We start from the raw sequence: 12,906 nt of genomic DNA on the forward strand, positions 1-12,906 counted from the left end.
CAAGAAAAAAATGAATTTCTTCTGAATGGTCATGAATTGACCCTACAAATGAAGGAGGAAAGAGTTAATATCTGCCCGCGAAACCTTTCTTTATTTTTATTTCATTTAAGAATTTCATTTATTGGATAAATCTCTAAATAGAAACAAAACAGCAGGTAAAAAGGGGGCTTTACATGCACATACCGCACAATTTTTGAATTTACATGTCATAGCACTCAAATCTTTTTCAAAATTTAAAAACATTTATATATAAATTTATGATAACAAAATGTTACAAATGTAAATATCAACTTTTGGGTTATATAAGAATTGTGTGATATGGATGTAAATTTCTGATTAATAAAAATAATAATAATAATAACTCCAAAGGTACCCACAGTTGTTGCAACAACAGGTTCTAATAGATCAATGCAGAATCCATTTAAGACTTTTAGTTAGCGCACAAAGCAGCAGAAGCAGCACGTATATAACGTCAGCTGGACAAATATTTTAGATTCAATAACATTATTTTGACCATGTTACAGTACTCAGAAAAAGGTTGATCCAAGAGAGTTTGTAGCTCATGCTGGAAAATACATAAATAATACCAACTCTTGCATATTCATTAATGATCATGGTGCTTCCTCTCGAATAACCCATCAGGACCTACAAATCATACACAGATCAATAAATGTGTTAAGTTTATTGAGTCACAATAGCAAGGTGAAAACACGTGATAGGAACAACAAATGATATCATTCAAAAATAAGTAGCTAGGTTCAAGCAAGTATGGTTCTGGTTTTTTGTTCTTTTAAAAAGGGGCATTTACATAATATACCACACAATTCTTATGTATTCACATATCTAACACCTAAGCAAATCATATTTACATGCAAGCCACTCCAATCCTCAACATCACTTCAAAAATAACACCATGACTACGTCATTAAAAGTGAACTATACATTGGAGAGAATTGCCTTTTTTTTCCATGGGAAATTATAGCACAGAGAAGTTTTCTTGTTAGACATTCTAGGGGGATTTTGTCACTTGACAGCAGTATCTCAGAGCTCTCATCTAGTTGGCTTTACACCAATGTATACTTTGCAAAGGCTGTGATCAGAATTTTGCACAAATGGAAGACATTTCCCTAATTTGTCGTCTGTCAGATTGGTATGCTTAGTGTAACAAATATATGACAACCGAGAGAACCCCATTTCTTGTTCTCAATCTTCAGCTGGATTCTAATTATTATCACGCATTTGATGCATCTCTTGAAATCATCTGCTGCCGCAGTGGTCACTCGTATCTTGTATTCTTATGTGGATGGGTTTGGAAGTAGGATATTATTACTTTTCCCAAATTCAAAATTTTCTTGCCAGTGCTGTGTGGCCTTTTCGCTGGCCGGAAACATTTCAAATTCTCTCCCGTGCTTGGCTTCTACAGCATAATATTTATTGCACAGGCTATGATGAGAATTATTGGACCCTTCCATGATGGGTTTTTATAGAAGGCCAGCACTGGTACCTATAGGTCTAATGCGTAATCTTCTTCTGGGTTTTCAGTTGGGTTCTGATAGCTTCCGTCCATTTAAGTAGTTGCTTTTCTCACAACACTTGGCTTGCTTTATTATCTTTTGTTTTTTGCTCTTCTTTTATTTGGTTTCTATCTTCATAGGTTCTTGTAATACTTGTAAATTATTGTTTTTGATAAAATTTTTGGGTTCCTGGCAATTCAGGTTTCACAAACGCCCCAAATTTCATCGCAAAGGTTAATTTGTGATGGGAAAATTGTTGCAATTTTGACATTAAAAAAACTTTATTGCAAATTCTTTTTTCAAGACAAAGGTATCATCCATTGCAAAATTTCTAAAGATTGTTCTTTGTGAATTTTGCGTATTGCAACATATACTTCCATCACAACCTCAAGTGATTTAATTCTTGCATAAAGTGAAAACAACTATTTTCGGACAGACGAATGTGTTTAAGAGAGTGCTTCTTATTCCTACATAGCCTAAGATCGAATCTAAAGTAATTTCGTTAAAATTTTAGGAAGGCCGTAACAATTTGCAGTTGGAATCTAATCAAATATTCAAATTAAAACAAAATGTGCCAGCATAATAACAAAGAATAGAGTAAAATTTTGTCATTTAATTGTTGCTATTCATCACTTGGTTGAAGTTTCTAATAATTTTGTTGCAATTTTGTCGCTAATTTGTCGATAGTTGAAGACCTGATGAATGTCATCACTAATCTATAAGACATTGATAACAAAATGGTTGCAAACCTAATCGTCCGTTACAAGTTTTTCGTGATATACTTTTCAACCAGCCATATTCCAAGCTCCTATTCCTTTTCTTTCATTTACAAACATACAACTTGCACCAAAACATGCATACAAATATATTAAAAAATATACATAATATATCACATTACATTTAATATAACAATCGTGTATTCAATGATTTTTGCATATTGAACACATTCACAAGGAACCAACGTATAATGCAAGAAACTGAATTACTCTAAACTATGCCACGGTTTAAATGCTTACTGTTAAAAAATACAAGACATGTTTATCATCATCCTAATTCTCTTAAAATCAACTGGTCCTTTTCCACATGGCTATAGTATCTCAAGGACTCTTTTTGGCAGCAGACGGTTAGAGAAGCAATCGAGAAGTAATTGAAGCAAGCTCTCAACTGCTTGATCCAGTTGCTTGCTTCCAATTGCATTATCTGATATTGTCATAATCTATATGAATTGAGACCCAAGTAGTATCATTGATTTAGGTCTCGCAAGTATTCTCCCAAACTAAGAGGGTGTGGCACAAAGATTGTATTTAAGATTGCTAAGATTTAGGGCCTGTTTGGGGCAGCTTATTGTCTACGGTGGTGTTTTAAAAACGCCGCCATCCCGTTTGATTGGAACTTTTTCACCACGGTTCACGAAACTCCGTTTTCATTTTGTGAACCGCGGTCCGCATTCGTTCGCTGATTATTACCATTTACCCCTGTGCGATCCTAGTTCTCCTGACCTCTTCTCTTCTGCCCTAGCGAGATCCTCATCTCTCAATCGTTTAGGAAGGCACGATGGAATGGCGGGATACAGAGACCTTTTCCGGCTCATCGAAGCCCTTGCCTACCTTCACGGTGAGTGTGGAGCAAGATCCATATGGGACATCTCAGCGGGTTCGCTTCCATTCGGCATTTCTTCCTTGCATTTCTTCTTCGACTTCCTCGTTCGACATTTCTTCTTCGCATGTCTTCTTCGCATTTCCCATTCAACATTTCTGGTTCACAAAACTTTAATTTACAATGGTGAATCAGAAACTCAGAGCTAATTACCTTGCTTCTGCATCATTAAAGCTTGAATTAGAGCTTGCAGACGCAGCGTAGATGAGGGGATAAGTTCCAGACTTGTTAAGATTGGAAAAATTTATTGCTGAACCCTGAAATCAAAGCTTACAGCTGCATGAACCTTGAAACCTAACTAAACATTCGCTTATGATCAGTATGTGGTGATATTTTCTGTGTAATTCCTATGATTTTATTCTTAATTTGGTCTAAAATTTTATTTATATTTTGGAAGATTTACAGACCTACCACTGATTCGGTTTCTATGTATTTACATATTTAATTTATTTACATATAAAAAATATTAAAAGATATGGGTGGTATAAATGTAAAAAACAAGATTTAGGGGGGTAGATATGTAAATCTATAAAAATTGAATGGTATCTATGTAAATGCCCCCATTATTATTATTATTATTATTAATTTTTTGCTCTACGAATTTTGCTAACCACAACATAAGATCTGAAATTAATTGATGCTTATATCTAGGACATGTTTTTTAATTCCCCTGGGTTTGGCTCTCCACAGGCAACATGCAGATGGCCTCCATTCACATTGACATGCTTTTATCAATGCACAATTGGTTCAAGAAACTTTAATTTTTCTTAAGCAATTGCATCTCCAATAATCATCTGCTTCTTGAGAAATTTTAATTGAATGATGGTTGCTTTTCAATTAATTTGTTTAGTTTATCTCTATGAATCAAAATGATCCAAAACAAATTTCTTACTCATTATAGCTTGCCCCAGTATACTCTATTCACGTGAATTCTAGTTAATCGAGGATAAATCACTCTCAACATATTTCTCTTCTTATATGATATGACCTTGGCTATTCTCTCTTCCCAAAATAAAAGAGCTCAACCTACCTCTCTCTCTAGTTGTTCATCACAGTACATCTCCCACTTGCCCTCTCTTTCCCTCTTTCTACACGAGATTTATTTAAAATGGAGTGATTGTAAAATATTTAATGAGTAGACATTGTTTCAAAATTGACATATATATACCAAAAATCTTTTATGAATTTACATATGTGATAATAGATTTTAGAGGGTTACATATATACCAATCAAATGCCTATGAAAACTCCACAGATTATATAATACTTATGTGTTTATATACATAGCATCTCATTTTATCAAATATATATGCATATAACTTAACTCTTGATATATTTGCAAAATCTAATCTCTAAAATAAAGTGTTAAACTTTAGGTATGTTTTATATTAGGTTGGCCAATACATGCTTATATTAGCTTTGCTATATTATAACATTCTTTGATGTGATAGAAAATATTTGAGTTATAATGTGATAAAAAAATATTTGAGTTATATAAATGTAATTCAACTCTTTTATATTTTCATGTCTTAACATTTGAACTTTAATTTTGTTGAGAAAATTATAAATTATGTGTGACAGATTGTTCATTTAACTAAAAAAGTCTGCAAATAAATTGTTTACAAAACGCACAAACTGAACAGCTAAACAGCTTATCCAAAACAAGGGCAGAATAGTCATTTATCCAGAATCGGTTGTTTTCCAAACGCACAAACCAAATAGCCAGTCAGTTTATCTGGATCAGCTGCTCATTAGCTGATTATCAGGATAAGCTGTTTATCAGCATAAGCCGGATAAGCAGAAGCTGCCCCAAACAGACTCTTAATCTTTATTTGATCCTATCCTAACTCAAGTTCATATGAACATTATTTAATATAATCTAGAGCTAATTCAGACCAATTTTGATTTGAGCCATACATGAATTGATCTTCTAAGAAAACTTCCTCGGCCAGCATATGCGTGTGCGCAATATACTTCTTGATCTAATATTTATCTAGCTCAATTTGATCCAAGGCTTAGCCTTTTGGTTAGATCGTTGATTTCAATCCAAGCAAATAACAAGCTACCTATCAAGTGATCTTCCAAATTCATAGCACAATGCTATTTTTATGCTTACTTTTCTCAAATTCATTCTCAACCTTGTGCCATGCTTGGGCATCAAAATCACTTTGACATATACAATACTCCCCAAACATGCTAACAAAAGTGACAATAAGTTCTCTTGTATATTCCATAAACATAAAATTAATAATGAGAAGTATTGTATTACATATTCCAATAGATTTAATGATTTAAGTTTATATGTTATTGTATATATATATATATATATATATATATATATATATAGGTGCTTTGAGTGATTGAGTGTTGACAATTATTTGCCCCATTCTTTGTGTAGGACCACCTAAGAAGCTCAATCTATCTAAGCATCTTCCCCATCAACTTCTCTTTATGACAAAACAATTGATTACAAAACTACATATTATAAAAGGTTGTTTTAGTGAAACTAATACTCATTTAATCATTTATGATTCGACTCTAATAAGTGATGCGGACGGAACCATCAGTATGCTTTCTCAAGCTACCTCTTCCTTGCCAAATTGTTTGTACGAGTTGTCTATGATCGACGCCTCCATTCTAATCATCCATCTAGGTTTCTATTTAAGTCAAATAGCAAGACTATTTATGTTGTTTGCATGATGCGCCATGCTCTATTGAATAGTTATGTGATGCAAACCAACAATGGTGTTACCCTTGTGCAACATAAGAAAAACTAATGCTCTTTAAGGCAAGTGTAGCAACGATAAGACATGTTAATTTGAAATGTAATTATTGCGGGAAGATAGTTAAATTAGATGTTTTAATGATGAAAAAAAATTGATTTCGGCTTGCATAAAAATGATGTACCGTGAACTGCCCCATCATCTTTGCAAAAAATTATCTAGTAGATGTACAAGAGGCCCCCAAGATCATTATATGATAAATATGGAAGATCATAAGCGTTATGAAGAGGGGAAGGTGTAGCTCAGAAGATGTCTCCAAGAGGTTTATTTTTTTTTTTTTTTAGGAGAATATCATTTCATTCAACGTGAGAACCCTCCGTCCTTATTTTAATATGATCCATTGCATAAGTGTTCATGGTTGATACTTGAAACCCTCATTTATGTATAATTTGAGAACATTGGTGATGAAGGAAGAGTTGAGTAATGCAAAAAAAAATTATATAAAAGATTAGAAATATTTAAAATTGAACTAGAGTAACAATTATGTCTGATGAGTGGCCCGAAAAAAGAAATAAAAAAAAATGATTAATATTCTGATGAATAATACATATGACATTGTCTTTCTCAAATCTACAAAAGCATTTGATTATGTGCATGCATAAATATATTTTTGAACTGGTTGAAAAAGTGATAGAAGAGATTGAAAAACATTTGGTAGTCCAGGTTATGATAGATAATGCTAATCGTTATAGGACAACTAAAATAAAGCAAATGAATAAGAAAAAACATCTATATTGGACAGCTTATGATACACAATGCACAGACATGATTTTAAAGGAGACTGATGAATAAAAAACATTATAAAAATGGTCTGGCCAAAGAAAACAATAATAATAATAATAATGAATTCATTTACAACTAATCCTAGGAATTAGATGACAAAGTTTTCTAAGAAAGAGCTCATATGTCCTGTTAAAACAATATTTACTACGGCCTTTTTGACTATAAATAACAAGTTGGAAACTAGGCAACCACTAGAGACAACGTTCACTATCACTTAATGACGTAGTCATGCATGGGACAAGAAACCAAGGGGAAAGAATTCAGAAAAAAATATTTTAAATGAAATATTTTGATCTAATATCACATATGCAATAATAACCACAAGATCTGCAAAGAAAAAGCGAGCTATGAAATTTATTTATAATGCAACAAAGGAGGTCAAGGAATTAATAACCCATAACTTAACAAGAGAAGAGGCAAGCTAGATGAAGATTTAGGATATCATAGCTAAGAAACGGGAGCTTCAGATCCATCGCCATTTGCATTTTGTTGGATATTCTCTCAACTCTCAACATTAATATGTTGAAAATAATGACATAAGTTTGATGTTTAACTTTTTTTCTTAATTGAGATCTTAAAGGCTCAAGCACTATATTAAAGTTGTAACAACATTTCCTAACTTGCATGAAACTTGAGTTAAAGATTAATGCATACACCTATATTATTCTAGTCATACTCATTCAAAAATGAAAGTTTGTATGTTCTAAAGCTCAAAAAAATTATCTAAATTACGATAAAGTACTACCGGCTTCGAATCAAGCAATTTAGCACTAAAGGCATAACTGCAAATGACAAAGATTACTATACACATTGATCAGGTACCCCTAGATTACTTGCACAACCAAAACAAAATGAATGCCATCTAGAAATCAACCTAGTGATCAAATACAAAAAGATTAAATGGAATAAAATGGTCAACGCAATGTAATACAACAAAATTATATATTAGACTACTCCAACATTATCAGCAACCATGTAGATCCAATCCTTAGTTCATCATGAACATGAGGAGTTATAATTTAGAAACAATAGATCCCGAAATCAAGGAGAAAATTAACTAGAAATTTTTGCATGTAAGATAGACTATTCTTATGTACATCAAATGTATTAGCCAGAAGATCTAATCCCTTGGATGCGGGTGGTTTTAACATCAAGGGTGACTAACAACTAAATGCGGGTATTCTACGAAAAAATATGCGTTAAGCAGCCCATAAAAACCGATGAAATAAGAGAATTCAAAATTTCTCAAAGTTAAAGTACTGCGGAATTTTTTACCCCAGGGGAACTCCTTGTTACGAATGTGCAGATAGGGGTACGCCTGCAGAATAAAAAAAAAAAAGTTTCAATTGAAGCTAATGTTCATCTCAGCGGCATCAACGACTGATCAAAATGTTTAGCCCAGAGGATCGAAATATTACCGGGGGTTCAGGATGGTGTTCGTGACCACTAGAGAGGTGATAGATCGACAGGATCGTGCAGACAGTGATTCCAAGGTACGTTATCTTCTCCCACTTCGCCGTCTCGTCTGTCCAAAACAAAACAACTCATCGAAACCCAAGTTGCGGATGCAAAAAAGACAAAACCCTAATTCTGAACGCAAATGGTAGAGACGAAAGTTATAGCCAAAGATCAATGGAGAGAAAACAAAATGGAGACAAGGAGACGTTAAAAAAGAGAAAATTGTGGAAAATTAACATAATACATTCATCATCATGGGTGGATGAGGCGAAACGCCTCTTGTTCGATGCCAGGGGTTTGCCGGCGGCGCCATTCATCCGCCGGCGAAAAAGAGCGCCGGTGGCTCGCAAGCCGGATCTCATCATCGACATCGTAAGCGTTGAGTTTTCCTCCTCTTGCCCTCCGCCTTGCTGCGAGATTGACCAGGCTTCCCCTCGGCCTGCTGTGAACCTTTAAAACGGAAGATGTTTCGACTCGGAGTCGACTCGGACTTGAAGTCGAATATCCTACCCGAGTTACTATTTTTACCGAGTTTTGTTTCAACTCGCTGGGTCATGAAAATTTAACAGACAATACTTTGGGCCAATTACATACAGATCACCCGAAATTTGCTATTTACAAAATCATCAACTCTTTTTCATCAATTTTACAGCTCTCACTCAAGTATCAAAATTCACATTTTTTATTAAATTCTGGACGGTTTGATTGTAGCACGCTCAAAAAATAAATAAATAAATAAATAAATAAAAATAAAAAGAATAAAGGTGGCTACTTTGTAAATAGCAATGTTTTCGGGTGGTCTGTATGTAATTATCCCTTAAAATTTTGTTAAAAGAGCAGAAAAGGCCCGAAAGATAATATGACTATAGAAGTGTTGCTATTAGAACATTTATATTGGATCATTTAATATTATTAAAAGATAAGCTCATAAAATTATGAATATAATGTTTTCACATTTGCAGAATAATAATTAATGTAAAGATTTTACTTTAAATAAGTTGATGATAGTAATTTTATTTATTCTGTTTAGAGATAAATGTGTAACATAAATAGATGTAACAACTAATATATGTTTGAATGCATACGAATTCAGGGCATGCAGCAAATCTCCCCAAGGCATTTACATGCACATCACACAATCAATGTATAGACTTTCATATTTACGCACATAACACTCAAATACTTAAAATCATGTCAAAAAAATATAGCACTATCATAACCTTTTAGAAGTGAAATATAACTTTCTATGCATAAGTTTAAAACACCAAAATATTAGGTAAGTATGAAAGTTTAAATGTGAGAATTAAATACAAAAGAGTTGTGTGTTGGGTATGTAAATTTCCTGACTATTGATATATCTCCAGCAAATCAAAATCAAATAAACATGTTTAAAATAAATAAACCAATAACAAATATGCAATATCCAACAAGAATCTAATAAACAAAATAGCTTTCATCTATTGCCACTGCTCCCATGAAAATAACATAGGTAAACCATCTCACGGTCAACGGACATCGTCATGAAAAACTCTCTCTGGTCGAATCTTCTAACAACTTCATAGAGAACAAATACAACGTCATGTGCTAGTAAATTTTTGGAGTTACCTCTAAAATTTACATAACCTGCTAGACAAAAGTAGCTTGTGATGGGTGGAGATCATTGGTGCATAAAACCACCAACTGTGAGAACTAGCTTCTAAGGAAAACAACTGCCCTTTTCTTTCCAATCTGATGATGTTTTGATCGGCTCGTGAACTCAAATTCATGAAGATTCGGGCTAGGGTCTTCATTGGAATCATTTGTTTGATCAACTCCCAAATTTCGGGGATGCCACCAAACTTCGCCTCACTAGGGGCACATTCATTGTTGTCGTTGTCACGACACCTCTAAACATACAATCCAACTTCCCCTATAGTTTAGGATTAATTCCATTGTATTTTTTTTTTTTTTTTTGCAGCAGACACCACCTACTAATTCATATGACATGTTGTTAGATTTGGAAATGAATTAAAATTTGACAAAATATGGGACATTTCAAAAATATTTGTCGCTAGTCTCTCTGCCCACCGCTCATTAGAAGCATAAATTGTTCGCTTTACTGGATCTCACCTCAAGCCTGTTGATCTCTGCTTAAATTTCTTATAGAATCTTCAATCATTCTTTAGTTGATCCCACTTGTTATTAACTGCATCCTATTATACTCTCTGCATATACTTTTCTTGAATTTCAAAATAATATCTTTTGTCAGCCTTTCATGTTGAAATAGGTTGTCAACATATTTCCCACTTTAACCACCTCGAGGTAATGGTCGTAAAATATTAATTTTTTTCACTTTATCCATATTGCATATGAACCAGTTACTTTTGTCCTAATCGTTATATTACTAGCATGAAAAAAAACTAATTAACATAAATAGGAATAACACAATATCACAATTCAAAGAAAAATATGAATTTCACAATATCATCCCAATGCCCCTGCACACCACACTACACCACCTACACATCCACAACACCACTACTGCCACCAACTCCACACACCAACACATCCACAAAACCTCCGCCACCACTACTTTCACACACCAACACATTCACACACCTACCACCACCTCCACAAATCCACCAACACAACCTCTAACATAAAAAAAAAAAAAAAAAAAAAAAAACCAACCACCACCTCCACATATCAACCAACACACACTCTAACACAAACAAAACCACACACCAATCAACAACTCAACACATCCTTTAATACAAAACACAACCACTACATCTACACACAAATCAATGTACACCACCACATCCACAATATTGATGTCAACAAATCAAACACCCTCTTTTAACATTTGTTCAATTCTCTGCTAAACATCAAAGGAAAAGATAAAACATCACCCCATAGTTTTCACTTCATGCAATTCCATACAGAACAACCAAAAGATTGTTATCAACAAATCAGGCACTCACTTTCAGCCATTTTTCAACTTCTCTTTCAAACATCAGAGGTAAAGATAAAATCTCATCCCAATTTTATCATTTGTTGTAGTTACATATAAGGCACCCGAAACATTTTAATGAACAAATCAAACACCCTCTCTCAGCCATTTCTCAAATTCTCACTCAAACCTCATAGGCATTGTTAAAACCCCATGTCTTATTTTTCATTTGAGACTACAACATGCAGAGACTGGAAACACTACTATCAACAAATCAAGCACCCCCTTTCAACCATTTTGCAAATTCACAATAAAAAATCAACTGTAAAAATAAAACCTCATTCATATCACATTTAGCGAGAAAATCACAAAATCCAAATTCCAAGTCATAAAGAGAAAAACATAATTTGCAAAATCCAAATTCTCACTTCAAACACATATGAGAATGCCACAAATAGCAAAATCCAAAGGCTCACTTTAAACCTCAAATGAAAAAAAGTCATTCCATCGAAGAAAAAAGTGGTACTGTGAGAGGACGGAGAGCACAGTAAACAAAAAGAGAGACAAATATTAGAAGAAAGAGAGAGAGCAAAGAGGTAATCCGTTGCCACTAGAGATCGAAGAAAAGAGAGAGGAGAAAGACAACTCGTTACCACTGGAGAGAAGAGCGAGAGAAGAGTGATCGAGAGAGGCATGACATAGGGCAAAAGAAACGTAAGAGAGAGGGCAATGGTGAGAGAGGCACACGAACAGCAAGTTTGAGAAAAAGCCAACCACAGCCCTCATTTAACATAAATTTTTAAGCAACATTGACAACCGCAATTTCCATGCACCTCATCCAATATTTCAGAACACATCACTACAAAAAAAAAACTACCCAAACGATCGTCTAATTATTTATTTCGGATGTCCAGTCTAGAAAGCAATTTAATTACCTTGGTTTGAAATTTAAGCTGATATATATAGCTGATATATATATATATATATATATCAATTTCTGAGCTAAATTAATTAAAAATACCAAAATTATTTCTTGATTGGGGAGCCAAAATTCATCGTCATTGAGCTGCTGCTGCTGCGCCAAAATACTTCGAGAAAAGGTGAAGTCTAATCCTGCAGCAGCAGGAAGCAGAAGCAGGAGAGCGGTTGTAATAATGATTCCGTTTAACTTTAAATATGAAAACAAAATCTACTTTCTATTCTATTTTTGAGCGCAAATTTGATTTATTTGGATGCGACGTTACACTGTCATGGAAACTCTTCTTTTCTTTGCGTGTACCAGCGTCTAATATATATCCTTATTTTTTATTTTTTATTTTTTTGGGAATTACTTTTTATTTTTTTGTTATTATAAAGTCAGTACCTAACTATTCGTCACCGCAGTACCTACAATCATCCTATTTTTCCAAGCAATTTATATTTATTATTTAAACTATAATCACATAATCAATTTTTATTTATGTTATATGAACAACAAGCTACTAAAAATGCGATATTGTTTAACGGCAAGCAGGAGGATTTAGTAAATTTAATAAATTCAGATTTAATTAGAACTTGAAGAGTAATTATGATTTATTAGAGGAGAAATCCTTAAACCTATGATGATTATAATAAATACGAACAATTTAATAAAATTTAGGCTCTGTTTGGCGAAAAGAATGATTAAGAACAACATTGGATTTGATAATTCTACATATTCAAATTTAGTAAATCACAAAAGAAATTATTAAAACAGAGGAACTAATAAAAACAGGATTCAAAATCTCAAAGTGAGCTTCAT

At 33.5% G+C, this 12,906-nt stretch overlaps 1 protein-coding gene across 1 annotated transcript; it reads right to left on the reverse strand.

Annotated features, from left to right (window-relative positions):
* Window positions 1-379: 379 nt before the first annotated feature.
* LOC110025520 (cytochrome c oxidase subunit 6a, mitochondrial) lies at window positions 380-8,637 on the reverse strand. The gene is made up of 4 exons (XM_020726060.1): window positions 8,439-8,637; window positions 8,155-8,261; window positions 8,012-8,054; window positions 380-645 (listed from the first exon to the last, which is right to left on the reverse strand). The coding sequence occupies exons 1-4, from the start codon at window positions 8,563-8,565 to the stop codon at window positions 605-607; spliced, it is 318 nt and encodes a 105-aa protein (XP_020581719.1). The 5' UTR covers window positions 8,566-8,637; the 3' UTR covers window positions 380-604.
* Window positions 8,638-12,906: the final 4,269 nt, after the last annotated feature.

This window comes from Phalaenopsis equestris, unplaced genomic scaffold (genome assembly GCF_001263595.1).
Source record: "Phalaenopsis equestris unplaced genomic scaffold, ASM126359v1 Scaffold000002, whole genome shotgun sequence".
NCBI lineage: Eukaryota > Viridiplantae > Streptophyta > Magnoliopsida > Asparagales > Orchidaceae > Phalaenopsis > Phalaenopsis equestris.

Excerpts from the sequence above, each read along its gene's own strand:
- LOC110025520 (XM_020726060.1), bottom strand. The coding sequence starts at position 8,565 with ATGTCGATGATGAGATCCGGCTTGCGAGCCACCGGCGCTCTTTTTCGC. Across the intron at positions 8,055-8,154 it reads AACACCATCCTGAACCCCCG|GCGTACCCCTATCTGCACAT; the intron begins GTAATATTTCGA and ends TTTATTCTGCAG. Across the intron at positions 646-8,011 it reads TAACAAGGAGTTCCCCTGGG|GTCCTGATGGGTTATTCGAG; the intron begins GTAAAAAATTCC and ends TATGATTTGTAG.